The 22,785-nt window shown below is 46.0% G+C and overlaps 1 protein-coding gene across 7 annotated transcripts in view; it reads left to right on the top strand.

Moving 5' to 3' along the window:
- Window positions 1-22,215, top strand: part of Mideas (mitotic deacetylase associated SANT domain protein) — a 127,008-nt gene extending 104,793 nt beyond the window's left edge. For 5 of the 7 annotated variants that reach the window (XM_021246511.2, XM_004837224.4, XM_004837223.4 and 2 more), the window contains 11 exons: window positions 998-1,297; window positions 8,644-8,989; window positions 10,862-10,928; window positions 11,379-11,521; window positions 11,645-11,748; window positions 12,223-12,298; window positions 13,030-13,118; window positions 15,398-15,547; window positions 16,710-16,922; window positions 18,255-18,457; window positions 18,722-22,215. In XM_021246511.2, coding sequence (XP_021102170.1) covers window positions 998-1,297; window positions 8,644-8,989; window positions 10,862-10,928; window positions 11,379-11,521; window positions 11,645-11,748; window positions 12,223-12,298; window positions 13,030-13,118; window positions 15,398-15,547; window positions 16,710-16,922; window positions 18,255-18,457; window positions 18,722-18,878 — 1,848 coding nt within the window. In that variant the 3' untranslated portion in view covers window positions 18,879-22,215. The remainder of the gene's footprint in view (window positions 1-997; window positions 1,298-8,643; window positions 8,990-10,861; window positions 10,929-11,378; window positions 11,522-11,644; window positions 11,749-12,222; window positions 12,299-13,029; window positions 13,119-15,397; window positions 15,548-16,709; window positions 16,923-18,254; window positions 18,458-18,721) is intronic. The other 2 variants (XM_087195081.1, XM_087195082.1) reach the window with 1 other exon arrangement.
- The last annotated feature ends 570 nt before the right edge of the window (window positions 22,216-22,785 follow it).

Here is a 22,785-nt window from a genome sequence, read left to right as displayed (position 1 = left end):
AGGAAAGTTAAGAACTTCTCCATGCAGAGAACCCTTACACAAGACATCTGTACCTGAGGGACCCGAGGTTTATACACACAGAGGATTGACAGGCAGGAAAGTTTGGTGACCTGAGGATTGAGAGTAGGGGAATGAAAGACCATTTCCAGATCCAAAACACTAAAAGACAGGAATGTGATGTGGTGGTTACACAGTGATTATATTTGTCAAAATACATTGGAATGTGATTTAAAATAGACCGGTTTATTGTATGTAAATTATACTGCAATAAAATTAATTTTTAAAAAAGATAATAGTAATCAGGAGGAAGAATAGATAAGTGCACTGTGTTGTGCTTGGAGTTTTTAATACCTGATCACAAATAATTTATGATCAAACCCAGTGAGAAGGGTTCTGTCATCTATCCCCGTCTTCCAGCAAGAGAAGCTGATCCCCAAGTGGGATCGCCCAGGCCTCGCAGCTGAAATGGAAGCCTTGTATCTGCTCCCAGAGCCAGCATTTGCCTTTCTTTCACCAGAAATCTCAACTGCTGATGCCCTTAGGCCCAGGCTGATATGTGGGAAGATGGAGAGTTTGTCCTATGTTTAAGGACAGCCAGACTCCACTCTTGCCAGATACCCATGGAGAAATAGATGCAAAAATTACCCTTTACCTTGCCATAGCTTTCTTGCTAACTTTCTTTTTCAGAGATGTAAAAAAAAAAATTTAGATGCTATGTTATGTGCCACACACTGTACAGACCAAATGAAACACATTTGTGAGCCTCTTGTGGCCTGAGATGGCTTTCTGGGGACCTCTGCTCCAGGATGGAAGGAGCTGGCAGAAGAGAGGCTATAGAGAATTTGAACTATGGTAGGAGAAGTGGTCAGGGAAAGGCTGGCTTGCCAAAGAAAAGTGGGATCCACGGTGGGTATTTGAGTCCCTGGAGTAAATAGTTTAGCAAATCAGGACTCATCTTCTAAACCTCTCTCTTCCCCTCAAACCCCCTTTTCTCCAGGATGCCAACGGCTCTGAGGAGAAGCGAAAAAGTGTGTTGACCTCAACTACCAAGTGTGGGGTGGAGTTTTCTGAGCCATCCTTAGCTGCCAAGCGAGCACGAGAAGACCCTGGGCTGGTACCCCTCATCATCCCAGTGTCTGTGCCTGTGCGGACTCTGGATCCAACTGAGGTGGCCCAAGTTGGAGTTGTTGATGAGGATGGGAAGGATCCAGAACAGCACCCTACTGAGCACAAGCCTTCAGTTATTGTTACCCGCAGGCGGTCCACCCGTATCCCGGGGACAGATGCTCCAGCTCAGGTAAGAAGCATACTTCCCGGCCTAGGACACTATGGGAAACAGGAGAATGTGACAGTGTCAGACGGTTTCAGGGAGCCTGTGGTGATAATATTTTTATTTTCCAAACCAAACTTCTGGATATATGGGGGGATGAATCAGGTTTATACTTGAAATTGAGACCATCTGAGAAAATCTAGGATGTATGAATCTCTTTTGTTTTGGGTCAGCAAATTTTGACTGCTTTCTAATGTGGTCCAAAGCCCTCTGCTACTAGGATGTACTGGGATATAGAGATGTTTGTGTGTTCTGTCAGGACTGAGATATATACCTTAAAATCCCCACCAGGATTGAGGGTTTGTCCATTTTTTCTTTTACTCATATCATTATTTGTTTTGTGGCAATACTATTAGATACTTATTTGCTGAGTTCAAACTAGGGATTGAACTCAGGACCTTGCGTTTTTGAGGCAGGCACAGTGCCACTGAGCTAAATCCCCAGCCCTTAGATACTTATTTAGAACTGGATTTGATACTGTATCATTATGAAAGCTTTCTTTTTATCTTTAGTGCTATTTTACCTTTTAAAGTCTACTTTGTCTGATTCTTAACTTTCTTTTGGTTAGTATTTGCATGGTGTATCTTCAATCCTTTTACTTTCATATTTTCTGTATTCTTCACTTAAGGAATATTTTTCAAGTAGTATACAATTGGAGTTTGTTATATGCTCTAGTTTAACAACTTTTGTCTTTTAATTAGGACATGAAGACAGTTTACACTTTTCTGTTTACTAATAAAAATTGTATATATAATATACAAGATGATGTTTTGATAGAGGTATACACTGTGGAATGGCTAAATCAAGCTAATTAACATATTCATTACCTTAGATACTCTCCCCGCCCACCATACTAGGAATTGAACCTAGGGCCTTTAATTGATCAAGAGCCCTTAAAATTTTTTTGTTTGTTTGTTTGTTAAAAAACAGTTTGAGCTGCCTGCTGCACAAGGGCAAGTACCCGAGTTTGATTCCCCAGTACCAAAAAAAATAAAAAAAACAGTTTGAGACAGGGTTTTGCTAAGTCATTAAGCTGCCCAGGTTGGACTTGAACTTTTGATTCTCCTGCCTGAACCTCCCAGGGTGCTGAGATTACAGGCGTGTGCCACCACACTTTGCTAGGTATACTTATTTTGTGTGTGGTGAGAATATTTCATATCTGCTTTTAGCAATTTCCAAGTATACAGTACACTGTTATTAATGAAAATCACCATGTTGCACAATAGGTCTATTGAACTTACTCCTTCTAACTAAAATTATGTTTCCTTTGACCAATAGCTTTGAAGTCCCTACTTCAAGTCCCAGGCCTGAGTAACCACCTTCTACTTTTTTTTTTTTTTTTTATGTACTGGGGATCAAACTCGGAACCTTGCGCTTTCGAGGCAGGCGCTGGAACCACTGAGCTAAATCCCCGGCCCACCCTTCTACTTTCTGCTTCTCTGAGTTCTACTTTTAAAGATTCTGCTGATACACTTGGGTTGAAATCTGGCATGTACTGTTAGCTTTCTGTTTATATCATCCTGCCTTTCCTATGCTATGTCCCTTTTCCTCTCCCTCCCACTGTTATTCCATTTCTCCACTTGTTAGTTTATTAGATAAATACTTAAATATTTCTCTTTAATGATCACTTTAGCAGTCCTCTTACCTAGGTATCTCGAGAAAAATCAAGCCCTAGAAAGAGATTTGAGTGACTATTTTCTCAATTCTCTAAAGGATGCTATGTGGCTAGGTATCATTTTGGATGCATAAGAAGAAAGTGAACTTATTATATACACTGAAGGCCTCATAAATTGGGGCTTAATTCTCTAATTGAGAAGACTGCTAGAGATTGGCTCACTGAAATTTAATACAAGCTAATACTTTTACCTCTTATTAGACAATACAAAGTTCTTATCAGGGCTAAATTCCATTTTTCACTGACCCCTGACACGTAGAATTATTGACAAGCATTTTTATTTAACATCAACAGGACATTATAGCATTGTTTTATTTGGTTGTTAATTTAGATTTACCCCTAACATTTGTCTTTGTTGTTGTTCATTTCTTCTCATAACTTGGATTGTTTATATGCCGCTTGAAGAACATCTGCCCTTAGTATTTCTAGTATGAGTTTGTTAATGATGGATCTTACTCATCTTTGGTTATCTGAAAGTGTTTTCATTTGATCTTCATTTTTGAGGGGTAACTGCTAAGTGGTGAGTTCTAGATTTGTAGTTACTTTCTTTTTGGGACTTTAAAGATATCATTCTATTGTATCAGGCTTCTATTGTTCTTGCAGTGTTAAAAAATTACTGAAAGCCATATTGTTTAAATGTAAGGTGTCTTTTCATCTTGTTGCTTTCAAGATTTGGGTGTTTTTTGCTTGTTTGGTTAAAAAAAAAAAAGTCTTTGATTTTCAGCAATTTTGGTGTTGTCCCTAAATATGTCTTTATCCTATTTAGAGTTTATAGTGCTTCTTGAATATTTCTTTTCCATTTCTTCTTTCCTGTGAAACTCCAATATTATGTTTGTTAGATCTTTATCCTCTTTTCTGTCTGGCACATACTTTCCTGTATTTTCTGTTTTATCAGTCTGATCTTTCAGTTCACTGATTGTCTCTTCACCTGTGTTTACTATGTTGTTAAAAATTCCTTGAGTTCCTATTTTTAATTAATTTAATTTACCTTTTAAAATGTAATCTGGACACACCCTCTCAGATTATTTTTGGCACCAGGGATTGAACTCAGGACCTTGTGCTTGCGAGGCAGGTGGCGGAACCAGTGAGCTAAATCCCCAGCCCCTAATTTACCTTTTTAATTAGTAGATTTCTATTTGGTTCATTTTCAGAATTTCTAGTTTTGATGGAATTCTCAACCTTGCCTTTTATTTCACTGCATAAATTGTTATTTTCTTGAAGTTTATGTCTCATGACTCCATTAACATCAGTCTGTTTCATGACCTGTTATTTCTTTATTTTAAATCACATCTTGCTTGTTTTTGTATCGAGTTATTTTTATTGAAAGTCTATCATACTGACCTCATTTTCTGTTACTATAATAAAATACCTGAAGTTAGGAACTTACAAAGACTAGTGGTTTATTTAGCTCACAGTTTTGGAAGCTGAAAGTCTAAAGTTGGGTAGTCCCCCTGTTTAGCCTCTGGTGAGGGTTCCCTGGGCTGCATCACAATATGGCAGATAGCATCATGGTTGGAGCCATGTGCAAGAGAGAGAGCAGTCACATAGCGAGACAGGAAGTGAGAGGGATTCAGCTGCCAGGCTTGCCCTTCTGTAAGAACTTGCTCCTTTGAGAACTAACTTCCTCTGTGAGACCAGCATTAATCTCTCCCAAGGTCAGTGCCCCTATGCCATAATTATTTTGCACTAGGCCCTATCTCTTAAAGGTTCCATCACTTAAACACTGCTACACTAAGGACCAAACCATCAGCATGTGAATTCTTGGGGGGAAAAACCACATCCAAACCATAGCATCATATGAAAAATTGTTGAATGGCTGGAGTGTGGCTTTGGTATCACAAGACCTTCTTCCCATCCCTCTAATTGCTTCTTTCACCAGAGCTGGGTTGGAACTTGGTGTGGACTGGTTCCTAGGGCACTCTGCACCAGCTCCTAGCAAAGCTTTTCTTAATGTTGCTTATTTTCCCATGATCCTAATACTGGATATCTTGCAAAAGTTAACTCCAATCTTTCCTATAAACTGTAGATCTATTTTCCTTCATCTAATATTGTTCCTTTAATATCTCCCCACCTTAGATAACATTTTTAAGCCTTCTGTAATGTCTTTTCATCTTCTAGAGCAACTCCATGTTTACTTGCCATTTATTTCCCATATCAGAAGCCATGGCTTCATGGCCAGATTCTAAACTGCCTTGGAAAGTGAACACACATGTGCACACACACACCCAAAAGCACAATGTGTATGTGTGTGTCCTACCAATTTTCCCAAAGTGTAAATTTTTTTTAAATGTTGAGGTAATTAAAGGATCTAGACAACATTCTTTTTTTCCAGATTTATCTTCACTTCTGATGGGTACCAAAGAGCACCTGAATCACTGAATCACTTTCATTTAATCAAAGACAGAAATGAGATGATTTGAATCTGGCCCTTATTCCATGTGAGAACTAGACTATTTCTCATCCACCTTTATTCTGAAATAAAAGCCCTTTGAAGTCCCAGACTAGTCTGGGTGTTTACCAGGCTCTCTTTCCTTGACAAGCCCTAAACTCCAGTCTTTATTATGTTCTTCGTAGTCTCTTGATTGCCTCTTCTAGTAATGGCATCGACTTCTAGGGAAAAGGCAGCCCCAATGATGGGCTCACCTCCTTAGCTTTCTTTTCTCAACCCTGCCTCCCTCTCCTTGCCATCCTGTTTGCTCTCTGTTACCTTCAGGAATGTGCTTTTTACATTGAGTTCAGATTTTCTAGTTCTCAGGTGGAGAGTTGGTCTGCATGCCTCACCTCTATAACAAGAAGAGAGGGGGCCAAGGATTTAGCTCAGTGGTCGCCGCCTGCTGCGCAAGGACCCAAGTTCGATCCCCAGTACCAAAAAAAACAAGAAGAGAGGTTCCATTATTGTGAGATAATTAATCCAAGGTAATCTCCTCTCTGAGGTCTTGTTCTGTGCTTGGGGAAAACTTTTGGTAGAGGCTGAAGACTGGCCAGCTTGTCCTGAGAGTGGCAGGAAGGAACCTGAGCAACTACATAGCTAGGCCCTGCCATTTCACAGATGATGAAATAAGTCCAGAGAAGGTTATAGACTGTATGAATCTTTTTTTATTGCTGTAACTAAGTAATGGAGGCAGGCTAACATATGTAGAAAGATTTATTTTGGCTCATGACTCTGGAGGTACAAGGCCCAGGGAACTTATTAGGTGTGATAGCCTTCTTGCTGACAGACTCCCAAGGTGATGCAGAGTATCACAGGGCAAGACAGGGATCACGTGTGTTATCTGTGTGTCAGATCCCCGTTCCTCTTACAAAGCCACCAGGATCCAACTATGGGGCGCTCCACTCTAATGACCTTACCTAAACCTAATCACTTTCTAGAGGCCCCACCTCTAGGTGCCATACTGATGAAGTCTTCATCCTTTTAATATCATTAACATACGCCTTTGGGGATTAAACTTCTGCAGGAGTCTGTTGGGAGAGTAAATCATATTCAGGCCTTACACTCTGGCTGGGAGAATAGCTCAGTGGTAGAGCACTTGCTTAGCGTGTGTGAGGTCCTGGACCTAATCCTCAGTGCTGAAAACAAACAACAGCCCCTGCAAGCTTGAGCACTGACCTAAAGTCCTGTAGTAAGGTAATGGCCATACTGGATCTGGAATTTGCATCTCCTGAGTCTCTCAGTTTCTCTCTGTGAGAGTTTTTACTACTCTAGGCTTTGCGGTGCTTATTTGTTGTTATTTATTGTTCTTTGTGTTATAGCCATTTTCAATCATGCATAAAAATAGAATGGTACAGTGAGTGAATGTTTCGCTGTTGCCCAACTGTCACGTTAAAATACAGCCAATCTTGTTTCATCTGTGCCTGTACTTTTCCCACTCCTGGATTATTCTGAGGCAAAACCCAAACATTGTATCATTCCATTCATTAACACTTCAGTTTTTATCTGAATAAGGTCAGATACCTACATATGGTCTCTTTGTTTCTTTTTGTTTTTATCACAGTCTCATTAGCATTATCACACCTAAGAAGCTGTCAGATATTCAGAATAATTTAAATCTCTTATTATAAAACTACAACCAGTTACAGCTGGCTAAGTTTATTTTGGGTTTCTTGTCTAGTAAGTTAAGGGGCTACTTTAGCTCTACTGTCTTTTTCTTTTCCTTGTGTAATCATTATTGTTCCTCTATAGGCAGAAGAATATGAATATTTTCCTTTCATCCTAATCTGTAAAAGAGGGCACATATGGGTAAAGGTCCTGGCCAGGGCCTTCTTTTTTTTTGGTACTGGGGATTGAACTCAGGACCTTATGCTTATGAAGCAGGCACCAGACGCACTGAGCTAAATCCCCAGCCCAGGCCAGGGCCTTCTGTTGAAGGTGTTACAGGAGCTGGAGCCTGTGTTCCCAGGCTTCCTCAGGCACCGTGGCCAACCTTACCTGTCGTACTGTGTAGCCTGAGAGAGCAGGGTACTGCTCACCTCTGGAGGGCTCTGTTCTCTGCCCTTTTGAGACTATAAGGGTGGATCAAGGAAAGGCCTCTGTCCCCTTGAGGCATACCATTCAGGGAGAAGTATAAGCCAGGAAAGCTAACTTTTGACAGAACGAGTGGGCTAGCCCTTCTTAGTAGATCTAATATTCTTTTGTTGTTGTTTGTTTTGGTATCGGGGATCGAACTGGGAGCTTGCACTTTTGAGGCAGGCGCTGGAACCACTGAGCTAAATCCCCGGCCCTAGATCTAATATTCTGAGGATAAAAGCTCTGCATGCTCAGAGTTCTCCTATTTTGTGATCCCTTCCCCAGCTTATCTTGCGCACAATAGGGGCTTCCATCTAATACAGAGCCTGGAGTTTAAGTAGTGTTATTGAGTATTTATTATGTCCAGGTAATGTTCTCATTGATTTCCATGTATTATCTCATTTAATCCTTATAGCTCCTGCATTAAATAGGTCCTTATTATTCTCATGTTAAAAATGAAGATGCATGTAGCTGGACGGGGTGGCACACACCTATAATCTCAGTACTGGGGTGGGGGGGCTGAGGCAGGAGGCTCATGAGTTTGAGCCTAAACTAGGAAACTTAAGGAACTTAGTGAGACCCTGTCTCAAAATAAAAAAGAGGTAGGGATGTAGCTCCATGTGAAGGCCCTGAGTTCAAGCCCCAGTTTTATTTTTGTAAAATGATGCACACAGAAATTATGTAATTTTAAGTGGCAAATAAAGGTGATAGATTCCAATCCAACCAATTCAGCACCACAGCCTGGGCACTTCATGGTAGTCCTGCCCTGCTCCATTGTGCAACAGGGATGAGGAACTATGGCCTGGGGGGCAAACCCAGAGCTATGAATGGTTTCTACATTTTTATGGGATTTTTTTTTTTTAAGGTAAAAGGGAAAGAAGATATAACAGAGACCTCCTGTGAGCCACAAGCCTAAAATACTTACTCTTTGGCCCTTTCGAGAAAAGGTTTGCTGACCTCTGTCTTAGAGGAGACAGTGCGAAGGGCTTTTGGGTCGGCTCTCCATTTCAGACTTGGCTTGGTGGGTGCTGTGGGCAGGCAGTCCGACAGGTGAGACTGGCAGGCCGTGGTCAAGACTTCAGTTATCCTGAGACACAAGGGGCTGAGCCAGCTTTGATCTGTTTCCTTCTCCAGGCTGAGGACCTGAATGTCAAATTGGAGGGGGAGCCTTCTGTGCGGAAACCAAAGCAGCGGCCACGGCCAGAGCCCCTGATCATCCCCACCAAGGCAGGCACTTTCATTGCTCCTTCGGTGTACTCCAACATCACCCCCTACCAAAGCCACTTGCGTTCTCCTGTTCGCCTAGCTGACCACCCCTCTGAGCGAAGCTTCGAGCTGCCCCCCTACACACCACCTCCCATCCTTAGCCCTGTTCGGGAAGGCTCCGGTCTCTACTTCAATGCCATCATATCAACCAGCAGCATCCCAGCCCCTCCTCCCATCACGCCAAAGAGTGCACATCGCACCCTGCTCCGGTCAAGTGAGTGACTCCTCCCCCACTGGTGACAGTGGTGGTGGCGGCGGCCAGGATGTAGGGACTCGAGAGAGAGGCAGCTCAGCCTAGGGGCTTGCTGGGAATTGGGCTTGAGGCTCTGCTCTGGGAGAAGGGACTCTAGTGTCTCCTTTGAGAAGAGGAGGTTGTCCTGTTACAAGGACAGGAGTGGGGTGGGTATGGGGGAGTCGGCCTTTCTGCTTGGATTGAGGTTCCTTACTGTCACATCCCCTTGTGCAGGTCATTTAAAGTCCCTGGGCCTCAGTTTCTTTAGTATTAAAAAGGGGATTAGTAGTTCTTGGTTGATGATCAAATTGCCAATATCCAGCTATTTGGGGGATGCACAAATGGCATTTTCCTGTGGTTCAGCCTCCTAGGGGTGTGGTAAGAATCATTAGCAGGCATAAGGCCCTTACCAAGTTTTTAATGGGTAAATAAGGCCGATCTGGTCTTCCAGGCCTCTTGAATATCAAGTCAGTCATTTTGGACGGGAGCATTTTTGGAAGTGTTTGGCTGGCCTGGGTGGTGTACTGCTGAAAAATGTTGCCCATTTCACAAAAAGATCATTTCCCCTGGGGATGGGGGTGGGAAAGTCCTATCTGTTAGGGTGGTAGAAAGGGTCATGTGGGAGGATCACATGGCTGCCTTCACCCAGTTTGTCTCTGACCCAGACTCTCCCATGATGTAGCTTTCTGGTGCCCCCTGCTGTCTGTGGGTGGGAAAAGGCTTGCTCTGCACTGACTGCTGCCCCCTTTATGGTGTCCCTGGGAAGCTTCTTCCGACTGGGTTACGAAGGTAGTCTCCACAGAGAGGGAGAACAGAATGGCAGCCAGGAAGAGATCAGCCTGGTAGCAGTATTTACTGAGCACTTGGGTCCAAAGCTTTGACTTGGGTCCCTTGAGGATTCCAGTAATATATGGGACACTGTGATCTGTTCTAGAGAAAGCACAGTGCAGGGTCATTAGGGAGTTGACCTGAAAGCCAGAGAGAGAAAAGTGAAGGTTCCTGGCAGTATGGGACCAGCAGCCAGTGAGTGAGGGTGACACTAAACTCCTGGTCTGCAGAGGGCTGGCATGGTGAGGAAAGCATGAGGGAAGGGGTGGGGCTAAAGCTGAGTTTAACTGGGGGGGGGGGGCAAGGAGCGCCCTCGAGGCAAAGGAAGATGGGACTGTGCAGAGAGAGCAAGGGGCCACCAGGTAAGCAGTCTGCAAGGATCCAGGGTGCAGACAAGGGACTCATGGGAGGTATACATGGAAGTGGAGCCTTGAGGTTTTTATCTCCTGTTGCAGACAGGTATTGGCAAAAGTACATATTTGGTGTTTGTTTTTAAGCAAGGGAGTGTGGGGCTTGCTTGCTCATGGGGCTTATTATCAGATTAGCTTGGAAGAAACTAAGGTAGAAATTCCAGAGAGGAAATGAGAAGATACAAAACACTTCCTTAGTGTATCCAAAGTTTTAGCCTCTTTGCTAGAAAACCACAGTTTTATGTTGAATTCTGTAGTGTGGGACGTCCTGGGAGCAGGAAGTCAGCATTGGTGCTAGGGTTATTAGCAGCGCTAATAATAATAGCTGATGTTTACCGAGTGCCCAGCTCCATGCTTTATTTCATTCCATCTTTACGTTAGCCCCAGGAGACAAATGGCCCCTTTTTGCAGGTGTGAAAACTGAGGCACGCAAATATTTAGTCAAGGGCCTGGGTCGTCACAGCACGTTGCACAGTAGGACTCAAGTGCCTGAGTTCTGAGTGATCTCAGTGAGTCACAACTATGACTCTCCTGCGTGGATTGCAGCTACCCAGGGCTGGGGTGCTTTGCTAAAGGGAGGACGGTACCACTTACCAACCTGCTCTTTGTCTCATAGACAGCGCTGAAGTCACCCCGCCCATCCTCTCTGTGATGGGGGAGGCCACCCCTGTGAGCATCGAGCCGTAAGTGCAGCCTGACTGGGGCCCATGGTATGAGGGTGGCCAAGAGGGCCGAGTGCATGCAGGTGGGCTCGGGGAACGAGAGGAGGGTCTTGTGAGACCTCTGCACTTCTGCAGTTGGCCCTGGGCTCTGCTGTCCTTACCCTGCTTCTGCATGGAAGTTTCAGGGAAAGGAAAGGAGCAGCTCTGGTTGAATTTGTCTCCAAGGAGAGCTAGGTGGGGCTCCAAGAGACTCTCTCCCTGTCTGTCCACACAGAACAGCTTCTCCCCTTGCCAGCCTTTGAGCCTTGTCTCTCTGGTTGTGCTAGGTGCCAGGTTGTTCTCACAGTCTCCCAGAAACCATTCCTTGCACCTGGCTTCTGCCAGTTCCCCCTCTTAGTCCCATCCTCTGGGAGAAAGTCAGGGTAACCGTTCCTGTAAAGTGAGGCCTCACTCCGTGCCCTTCTGCTACAGACGCATCAATGTGGGTACCCGGTTCCAAGCAGAAATTCCCTTGATGAGGGACCGCGCCCTGGCAGCTGCAGACCCCCACAAGGCTGACCTGGTATGGCAGCCATGGGAGAACCTAGAGAGCAGCCGGGAGAAGCAGAGGCAAGGTAAATGGGATCCCGAGAGTGAGCAGGCCAGGTGGGCTGGTAGGTACATGAGGAGGACTGGCCTGGCCATGCCATCCCTGAACGTGATTTCCTCTCCTGTCCCCTATGCTGCTGTGAATCCAGTGGAAGACCTGCTGACAGCTGCCTGCTCCAGCATCTTCCCTGGTGCTGGCACTAACCAGGAGCTGGCCCTGCACTTTCTGCACGAGTCCAGGGGAGACATCCTGGTAAGAGAGTTGTGTTGGTTTAGGGAAGGTCCCACAGGAAGGCTGGCATATCTGAGGTGGACAGGAGGGTCTGGCCAAGGTGGGGGGATTGTAGCAGCTTGGCTCGAGGGAGCTCTAGTTCCAAACTCTACATTTTGGTATGCAGGGTCCTCCTGTCCATCCCAATCCCCAATTTTAGATCAGTGGGGTCCCCACTGTGAGCCACAACCATTACTGTGAGGGCCTTCTCTGTTGCTGCGGCCTGCCTTGGAAGCTACAGTTCCCTTATGAGTTCCTGGTTTCTGAGTAGCCCCACCTGCCATGCCTCTACCATCTTCTGAGACCTCTTGTTGCTCAGCAGTTAAGGGGCCAAGAGGAAGTGTTCACCTTACTCTGAGACTTAAGGAGGCCCTCTGCATTGTGCCTGCACCTAGGCTGCTCAGTCCACCACTGAGACAATGGCCAGGGACCTGACTTCCTCTCATTTCCCTCCAGGAAACTCTGAATAAGCTGCTACTGAAGAAGCCCCTGCGGCCCCACAACCATCCACTGGCAACTTACCACTACACAGGTGGGCCTGGCTGGGGTGGGTCTCCAGCATCAAGGGCCCTGCTTAGCGCAGAGCCATAGCCCTGGGCGGAGGCAGGAAAGTGGGGGATCAGCCAAGAGCCGGATGCAGGAACTGGTACCAGAACCAGGGTGGCTCATGCAGGGACTTCCCATGCCCTAGAGGGGAAGGGGTGAAAGAGGTGGGCAGGTAAAACAACTAGGTCACAAGTACAAGACCAGGAACCCAGTTGGATACCATCCAAATTGGCATCAGGTACCCAGAACTTAGCTGGCCCTTGGACCACATGTCTCATTCTGGACATTTTACTTTAAGAGGGACTTTGGGGCTGGGGATTTAGCTCAGTGGTTTCGCTGCCTGCTGCGCAAGTGAAAGGACCCAAGTTCGATCTCCGGTACCAAAAAAAAAAAAAAAAAAGGGACTTTTGCCAAATCATATGATCTTAGAAGCTACTATTACTGATCCCTGTTATTGCCCTTTTTTGTCTATACCAGAGAGTACCAAGGGCTTCACCCACATTGTCAATTTGTCCTCGTCACACCTGGTGAGGTGGGTCTAGATGTTCCTATTTCATAAGCAAGGAGAGGGAGGCCTCAAGGGACAGGGTGTAGAATCAGCTCTGAATGCTGCAGAGACCATGAAGGGATGGCCTCACACTTGCAGCTGGTCAGAATCTCCCCACAGTGCTCACAGGCCTCCCCGCCTCACACCCTGGCTCCCTCTTTGCCCCTCAGGCTCTGACCAGTGGAAGATGGCTGAAAGGAAGCTGTTCAACAAAGGCATTGCCATCTACAAGAAAGATTTCTTCCTGGTGCAGAAGCTGGTAAGTTGGGCTCTGTTCCTGGGGCCAAGTGAGGGCCAGGAGCTGCATATGTGACTTTGGGGCACCTATAGTTGCTGACTAAGCTCTCCTCGTGGTCACATCACTGTCATCAAGGAGCCTTGGAGACAGCTTTCTAAACATTACAAGAAGAGGAAAGATCTGGCCTTTCTCCCTTGTTGGTTCTGCGCCCCTTTCTCCTGCCTTTGGGTGGTGTGACCATGCTCTGGGGTCTCAATCCACATGGGGACCTGGCCTCATACTTAGAATAGGTGGAAGGATAAAATGGGAATAAGGGCTTTGAGAAGAGGTGAGCCATTCCCCAAAGGAATGCAGAAAGGAGGAAAGAGAAAGGTGGTCACTCTAGGGTGAGGGGAACTGACAGCCAGCAAGTGCCTGTTTCACTGACCTGGGGGACCTCTGCCTTCTTCCTGCCTGAGCCAGGGCTTCCTTCTAGCCACTGGCTGACGAGCCTGGGCTCCCTAGATTATCTTGTCATCTCGCATATTCTCCTGGAAGGGTACAGTGCTTTGTATCTTTTCCATCTCCACCTCACAAAGCCTGGGCTGTAGGAAGAGTGAGCTGCATGACCCACCAAGGGTAAAGAGCTTCTGAAAACAGACTGTTTCCTACTGGATGGTAGATTGTGTCAGGATTGGCCCTGGGGACTGCTCCCTGGCCCATCCAGAGTACTGACAAATTCCTCCATGAAGGCTCTGTGAAGAGGACAGTCGTGTGTTGTATTTTAGTAACACTGTCCCCTGATCAGGTAATTTCACTAGGACGTATATCCCTGTGAAATTCACTGAGGTGCCCCTAGTGCCTAATGTTTTTTTTTGGTACTGGGGATTGAACTCGAATCCTTGTGTTTGTGCAGCAGGCGGTGAAACCACTGAGCTAAATCCCCAGCCCCTAATGATTTTTACTTTCTTTTTTTTTTTTTGGTACCGAGGATCGAACTTGGGTCCTTCCGCTTGCGAGGCGGCGAAACCACTGAGCTAAATCCCTGGCCCCCTAGTGCCTAATGTAAAGAGCAGATCAGTGGTCAAACGAATAATCCAAGAGAATTTTCAGGAAAAGTGTGGCAGTCTAATTAACAAGTGTATGACTCAGCCATGAGATGAAGCATGTCTGTTTCCTCCTTGCACAGAGGACCTCGGTGGCCCCTGGGCTCCTGGACAGGAGCTCCCTGCCCAGCAGGGACAGAGCAGTCTGGGAGCCTGAGGAAGGGCAAGGGAGTATAAGAGAACCCCTGGATGGGAAGTAGTACAGAGCCTAAACCCAGTGGCCAGTCAGATTTATAAAATGGGAAGGCTTAAAATTTCAAAATTGAGAGGTCCCTGGAGCTGCCTCATCCCCTTATATTTACACATGCAAAGCTGAAATTAGATAGGTGGGTGACTTGCATAAGGCCACATAGCCATTTAGTGGCAGGTTTAGGAATAAGACTTGGCCTTCTGCCTCCTCTTCAGGTTTCCCAGGGTTTTCTTATTAGTTTGCCTTGAGTCCTCCCTGAGATAGAGTGACATTTCTCTGCCTCACTTGTCAGCCACTGCTCCCTGGTCACTCGCTACTCCCTGGAGAGGAATGGACCTGTGCCCGGGTTGCTGAGGCACATCTGTGTTGCCAGATTGGGGCTGGTTTTGGATGTGGTTGATGGCCCGACTTTTCCCTTTGACCTTTTAACTGGAAAAGTTTTAAACTTAATAGAAAAGTGGAAAGAACAGTTCAATAAATACCTGATGACTCTTCACTGAGATTTATTAATTGTTAGCATTGGCCCCCTTTGCTTTTCTCTTTCTCTGTCTGCATCTAAACATACCCACATAAACACACAACTGTCTTCCTTTCTCCATTTTAGCTAATCATGAAAAGTTACATAGTCTGTCATGTGACTCAACAGACTTCAATGTATATTACCTAAAAATGATTTATTTTTCAATAAAAACACAGTATCATAAACAGTTCCAAGAAATTTATCCAGACACAGTGATACCCTCTACTACGCAATTCATAAGTCAGTCACATCTCCCCAGGGCTCCAGTGTTGTCCCTTGTATCATTCTTTATTTCTTGACAGTAGTGCTGAAGCATTGGTTAATTGCATTGGTTGGGTTTGTGGCAGAGCGGGCACTAGAGAAATGTTTCCATTTCCTGGGTTTACTTCATTTAGTTTTTGGCCTGAACGTGAAGGGGGACATATAGGAAGGAGAAAGGCTGGATTCTCTCCAGGTAGGCAAGCCAAACCAGCACACTCTAACCTCAGTTTTGGCTTCAAACCAGATCCAGACCAAGACCGTGGCCCAGTGTGTGGAATTCTACTACACCTACAAGAAACAAGTGAAAATTGGTCGCAATGGGACTCTTACCTTTGGGGATGTAGATATAAGCGATGAGAAGTCAGCCCAAGAAGAGGTTGAAGTGGATATTAAGGTAATTCCTTTTCCTGCTCCAGCAGCCTAGAGCCTGGCAGGGTCTGGGGCCAGGGCCAAGCTCTCTAGGAGTCTGCAGAGGGCAGGCAGAGGAAATCAGGGTCTTTAGAGCCCACAAGAGCTGATGTCCCCAGCCCTAGACCTTGGAGCTTTGCCCTGTAGTAGACAGCTGGGGTCACAGTAATTGTTCATGATACCAGTGCAGAACATTGGAGAATTTCCCCATAGTATTTGTACCACCAACTACTGTTGCCTCCTCATAGCAGACCTCTAGCTCTGTTTTCCCAAACTTCAGTCATTCTTGCATTACCTTTGTGATTTCTGCTCTATCCGCACCCTACCATATGTCACCATTACCATTTTTGTCATGTCCACACACCACTTGTGCTATTACTTAATATTTTTCTTTGTATCAACCCATTTTTTACTCAAAAAGGAAGCTCTATATCACAATCATGAATAGAAAACCAGTATTGTTTCCCATAAATAGAAGGAACGGGTAAAAATAAATATATATGAAAACCAACCACTGTTGCCAAATTCTAGTTAGATGCTGTGTTACCTGCCAAGGTTCTGAGACTGAGGATCTCTGTTAAAGAAATTATCAGGTCTACAGAAGCCTAAAGGACATCGTAATAGCAATCTGAGACTTTGTACTTCACCTAACCAGGACTGAAGAAGAATTGAATGGGCAATGTTACTTTATTCTACATCCATGTATCTGTCTGATACCATCTCAGGGTTACAAGTTCACACTTGGTAACATGCTGCTCTAAGACAGGGAGTGGTTTGCTCCCCATTTTGCAGATGGAAAGGGTGTAGAGATACAGAAAGTATTACAAAGATGGTTTGGAATTGGAGCTCAAGGCTCCTGCCTGCCTCACCAGACCACTCTGCCTGAGGATGTGTCCTCTAGGTCCAGGAGGTCAGGTGGCTTGTGAGTACTGGCATGTTCTCTCGCTGCCCTGGCTCAGTCTCAAGTGCTCAGTCTCATCATGAGGGCTCCCAGGTCTCAAGACTGTGTTTTGTCCCCAGGGAGACTAGCCAAGGGAGGGCTGTGACCTCAACCAGACCAACAGGACAAGTAAGGGCTCATGTGCCCTGGCTGGGTCAGAATCAGTGCACTACTGCAGTGTGATTGAGCTTGTTCTTATCCCCCATAGACTTCCCAGAAGTTCCCAAGGGTGCCTCTTCCCAGAAGAGAATCCCCAAGTGAAGAGGGGCTGGAGCCTAAGAGTGAGGAAAAGGAGCCCAGGAAAGAGGGGGAGGAAGAGGTGCCAGAAATCCAGGAGAAGGGGGAGCAGGAAGAGGGGCGAGAGCGCAGCCGGCGGGCAGCTGCTGTCAAAGCCACGCAGACACTCCAGGCCAATGAGGCGGTAAGTGTGACTCCACCTCCACTCCCTGAGCCCAGTGAGGGAGGGCAGAGCAGGAACATGGTGGAAATCCTCATTATCACAATAGCAGAAAGTGCACCAAGTACTTTATGCTATTAACTTGTTTAATTCTTAAAACTATGTGGTAGGGACTGTTATTAATGACATTTCACAGATGAGGAAATTGAGGCTCAAGATAACACAGCTAATAGGCAGCTTGATGCCAGGCTATTTCTTTTTACACCATGCAGCTTCTGGTTCTGAGATTTGGAGGAAAAAGGCTTTGTGAAAACCCACTGCGTATGCGGGAGACTGGGGAATCATTCATGAGCCATAGTTCAGCCCTCAGTCAACCCCATGAAGGCTGTCTATTGCCTGACAGTATCTAAAATGGAGCTGAGACCGTGGCAGTAATAATAACTGTCCCTCACCTATGTTCTCTGCAGAGTTCCTTTAATTTCCATTGTCTCAGTATCTCAAGAGTAACTCCATACTGTGTTAACCTCTACTTTGCAGATGGGACAGTTGGGTTTAGAGATGCAAAGTGACTTGCATGAGGTCACACCCCAGGTCCTTGGACTCCTAGTGCAGTGCTCTGTCTACCACATAACAGGCCAAGACTTCTGGCCAAAGATGCCCTTGGCCTGAAGAGCTCTACCAGGAAAGGGGAGGGATGAGGATTTGTACACTTAAGACTTGCAGGATGTTACAAGCTGAATACAGCTCTCTTCTAAGCTTGCCAGTCGGCACCAGAAGCACATGCTCTGTATCTACACTTTGTTGAGTTCTGCAGACTTGGTGAACACTTTCCTATAAGGGTTGATCCAGGACACATTGTCATGGCCATCTGGGGCCCCCACTGGAGGCCCAGAGCAGGACCTCCTCCAGGGCTGTATCACCCGTCCTCTCTGCTCTCTGACACCTGCTCTTCCCCTCTGTTCTTCCCCTCTGTCCAGCGTTTGCCGTGCTCTGTGTGCTCAGCAAGTGACCTGCACGTCTGCATCTGTCCTTTCACTAGACCCAGAGTTCTCTGAGGGCAGGGGTCTTGTCAATTTCTGTGTCCCCAGCACTTGTCACATCACAGGGACATGATTTTTTTTTTTTAATGGCTTAAAAGCCAGCGACTTTGTAAAGAATAGAGCTAGAGTGGACCCAAGATTAAGTGGGCGTCTGAGGAGGCACTGAGGACCCTTTACTGGAAGGACTCAAGAGGATGCTAGGTTACTGTGTGGCAGGAGTTTGCAACCTTTAAGGTCCCTGTATTCCCTGAGATTCCAGAATTCTGGGTCCGTACTTCCCTGAAGCACTCAACTCTCCTTGTTGATTTTTTTCTAGGCCAATGACATCCTCATCCTTCGAAGCCATGAGTCGAATGCCCCTGAGTCTGAGTCAGCAGGTGGCCAGGCCTCAGAGAAGCCAAGGGAGGGGCCAGGGAAGTCACGAAGGGCACTACCTTTCTCAGAGAAGAAGAAAAAACCAGAGGCATTTAATAAGACCCAGAACCAGGAGAACACTTTCCCTTGTAAAAAATGTGGCAGGTAAGATGGCCCACATTGTCCCTGCCCTGGGGTGGGAGGGGGTGCTACTGGGAATGCTGAAATTGTCTTCTGATTGGCTCAGTGGGTTGCCAGGGCAATGATGTCATCAGGGGCAGCTTTAGATTATGGCCTGCAGGCTGGGTGAGGGAGGTGAGGGGGGCTGGGGAGGCTGCAAGTGGGAAGGCCTGGTGTACTCCCCCACACACACCCAGGGGTGCTGGGGCTGGCCAGCCTTTTACCTGCGCCCCTCCTGCCCTGCTTCAGGGTCTTCTACAAGGTGAAGAGCCGCAGTGCCCACATGAAGAGCCACGCAGAGCAGGAGAAGAAGGCTGCAGCCCTGCGGCAGAAGGAGAAGGAGGCCAAGGAGGCTGCTGCCCTTGCCCTGCGCCCCCAGGAGGAGAGTGCGGGTGAAAAGGGCTGAGTTTGGCTAGGAGCCTCCAGAGCGAGCCCAGAGGGTCATGTGGACATTTCTCAGCAAAACAATTCAGACAGTGAAATAAATGGCTTTTTTATTTATAAAGGCCCCAGGAGCAGTGTTAAGGGCTGCAGGATCCAGTTCTCTTTGCCTTTGGTCTTTGGGAAGTTGTCCTCCTGCTTTCCTGGAACTGTGAGTGTGCTGGTCGGACCCCTGGGGAGCTGCAGGGAGCTGGCCCTTTCTGATCTGGCTGCCTCTGCACAGAGCAGCCTCTTTCCTCCTCTGTGCTCCCTCCTCCTCTGATCTCCAGGAAGCCACCCTGGCCAGCCAAGCACAAGCTCGCCCCATTGCAGCATTATTCCCCCTACCCCAGAGGACCTGAAAGGCTGCAACAGGCCTTGCCCCAAGCCCAAGAAAGGGATCCTTTGGAGGGTGTGTGTTCCTGACACTAGTGCTGTCCTTGCCGGCAGTGTCCAGGCCTGAGCTGCTCCAGTGACCCTCTCCAGGCCACTGCCTCATTCCACGGGGAGTGAAGCCCAAGACAGGTACTGGTCTGCAAAGTTTTCTCCAGTGTTTGGGGAAGGGGCCACTGTTCCTGTCCATGCTCTCAGCCTGCTCCAGGGAAGGAACTGTACAGAGGCTGGAAGCCGGAAGCCAGAAGCCACAGAGCTGGGCTCGAAGGAGCTTTTGACAAGCCCCTCCTGTTTCCCACCCATCTTTTTGCCAAATACGTTGGGCCCTGGAGGCTATTAACAGAGCTTAGCCTCAAGTAGGTCCTCCAGCTGCTGCCAGCTCCCTGCTTGTGTCTGTCCTGCCCTCAGTAGCTGCCACTTAACCCCACACACACCCCCATTCCCTTTGATGCTTGAACCCCAGTGCCCCCCCCCCCCTTCCAGTCCCTGTGCGCTAGAGATTTCTGGGTTCTTCCCTGGGAGAGGAGGTCTCCTAACTAGATGGGACAGGAGCCTTCATTCTTTGACTCGTGTCATTTGGGAGCTATTTATTTATTCTTAATATTTAATTTTCAACATCCTCTCAGGGACCAGGGGCCTCCTGCTTTCCAGAGGCCCAAGTGCATTTATCCCAAAACAAGGCACCTTCTTGACACCCCCAATTTCCCAGGCCCTAGGGTCCCTCCCCTTGTTGCTCTGGAATTTCTTGCCACCAGTAGGAATGACAGCAGCACTGAAAGAGGCTGGGAAGGTGGAGGGTGTCCCCAAAGCCACACACAGACTAGCAGGAATGAGGGAGATCAAAGGCAGTTTTTGTTGCTCTCCTTTGCTACTTTGAAATTCCCTGAGGGAGTTGGCAGCAGGCTGGAATTTTAGTTTTGTTTACCAGGCCTGCATCCTGGCTTGAAGAAGCCTTATTTGGCATAGGATCATTGAAGTGAAGCAGCCAGAATTTTCTGAAGGCCCCTTTACTTGCCAGTCTCATGGGGAGCTTGAGTTATTTTTATGATCTCATTACTCAACTTTAGTTGTGCAAAAGAAATTCTAAGTGAATGTGTATATGACAGGCCAGCATGTTAGGAACCCAGGATTCATTCTGCTGCTACCTAGGAGATACCCTAAAGACATCCTGTCAGTAACTGGGATTGGAAAGGGAATTTTGCTTTTACACTATGCGCTATGAGATGTTTTTACATTTGTTTCTGCATTAATAAGGGTTCTATAAGACCCCAGTTATGAAGGTAACAAAATTCTACCCCCCCAGACTCATAGACATCTACTCAGATTTCCAGCTTCCCCGTTAGGGCTTTGACAAGCTCCAAGACTCAAGACTGCAAAAATCCAGTGGAATCTCTAGAAGGAGGGCAGGAAATTTAGGCTCTCTTCTCAATCACTTGTATAAATATGAGTGCCTTCACAGCTGAGCCCCAAAGTGCTACTTAAGCTTCCCAAGGTTTTTCTATTTAAACCATATTTGGTTTTAGGCCCCTTTATGGACATGTGTTAACAGAAACCTCCTTCAGTCACATGAGATCTTTCTGTTCAGTGGTAACATCTAGTACTAGGAAAAAAAATTTTTTCCCAGTAAGAAAGTGATTCTATTCTTCTAAGCTCACAGAGACCAGACCAGGCAAATGTAGCCAAGGAAAGCCAAGATGGTACCTCTTGGAATTAACCGCATCAGATACCGCATCGTAGGCGAGCCCATATTCCAGAATGCATTTGTATCTAGAATGCAATGTGAAAAACAAATTGTTTTAGAGGACAGATGCAATTGTGGCAAGTGATCACTCAGTAAAGTTAAATGCAGCCACAGAAGCTGGCATAGGTATATCCTTAATGGTGCTTTCTCCCTATGAATACATTAGGCTTGTCTTTTGTTTTCCTCTATTTTTAGAGCTCTTTGCTTTAACAAGTTAAACTGCAAACAGCTCCAGCTTTATAATGTCCTCCCCACACCATCTTACCATGTCAGTCTCCCCGCCTCCATTTGCATTGTTAGAAGTTATGAAATTGACCCTAGTGCCTGGTGTCTACCATTTCTGAGGCCTCTTACCCACCTGAGGAGACAGTGCCATTATTACTGTCCTCCATGCCTTTAGCAGCCCCCCTCATGGCTAAGGTGCACACTTGCCCACCCCCCTGACACCCCACCGCCCCCTTGGCACAGAGGTCTTGTGCTGCTTATGTCTAAAAGGACTCCCTGTACTAACTGCCTCAGTGAACTAACCTCTTTCTTATGTGCCCAAAGTTAAGATGAAGAAGGAATGCAACACATATTCAAGCCGCAGCTGTCTAAATGTTTTCACTGGGGTTCATTTTTCTGGGATGTTATTTATTGTCAGACTGGCAAGCCCAACTCCTTAGGTTTACAGGAAGTATGCATATTTTTATAATACAATTGTGTCTGCCCCACATTTGGCTGTGTTACTATTTGCCTCTGATTAACAATTTGCAGCCGTTTCACCTTTTCCTTCTTTGTCTCAAAGCTGAAGGCCTTGTTGGAGGGGACAGAGCACAGGAACAGCCTTGACAGTCTGTAATTATTATACAGGTATTTTAATAGCATATAAATAAGTATATTCCTTTTATTTTGAAACAAAAATCAGACACTGCCTTTTGTGTGTTTGCTGCCTGTGGCACCCTTTTTTTAAAAAGACTGTTACATATTAAAATAGTGTACATATATAAATATATATACATATTACCTCTTTTGCTGTACAGTTGTGATAGACCAGACGGAAGATTTTATTTTTTGTGTGCTTTTTATAAAAAATTAATACACTAAAGAATCTTGCTGATGTGATTGTAATGTATCTATGTAACTTATTTACTTTTGAATGTTCTTCTGTATCTTTAAACCTTTTATTAAATAAGGTTGTAAAACCTCAGAGTTGAATGCTGTGTCTGTTTAGGGGGGTTTTCACCACCTGAGAGTGACATAAGTAGGCCTTGTTTTGGAGGGACATTACATGGCATTTTTTTTTTTTTTTGGTACCGGGGATTGAACTTGGGTCCTTGCGCTTGCGCAGCAGGCGGCAAAACCACTGAGCTAAATCCCCAGCCCTACATGGCATTTTTGAGCCACAAAGATTCTGTTTCACCCATTGTCATTAAGGCCAGAACAGAGAAAATAACAGTTTGCCTGGCGACAAAGACTACTGAGTAGACAAAGACCTTGTAATTTACCAGTCTAATTATTTAAATACAGAATGACCAAAATGCATATTTTTTCGTTAAATTTCATAGGGTAACAGGAAATATAAAAAACGACAATGGGGGGGGGTGTTGAGACAAGGTCTCTTTATGTAGCTCAAGCTGGTCTTGAATTCACCATGTAGCCCAGGCTGACCTCAAACTCGCTGTGGTCCTCCTGCCTCAGCCTCCCCAGTACTGGGATTACAGGTATGCGCCACCACACCCTGCTAAAAACTACAGTTTTATCAAATTTATTCAATACA

The sequence above is a fragment of the Heterocephalus glaber genome, unplaced genomic scaffold, assembly GCF_053883595.1.
Source record: "Heterocephalus glaber isolate CG9 unplaced genomic scaffold, H.glaber_assembly_v1.0 deba00001608, whole genome shotgun sequence".
Lineage (NCBI taxonomy): Eukaryota > Metazoa > Chordata > Mammalia > Rodentia > Bathyergidae > Heterocephalus > Heterocephalus glaber.
Note: the sequence above shows the minus strand (reverse complement) of the source record. Positions and strands in the feature narration are given on the sequence as shown.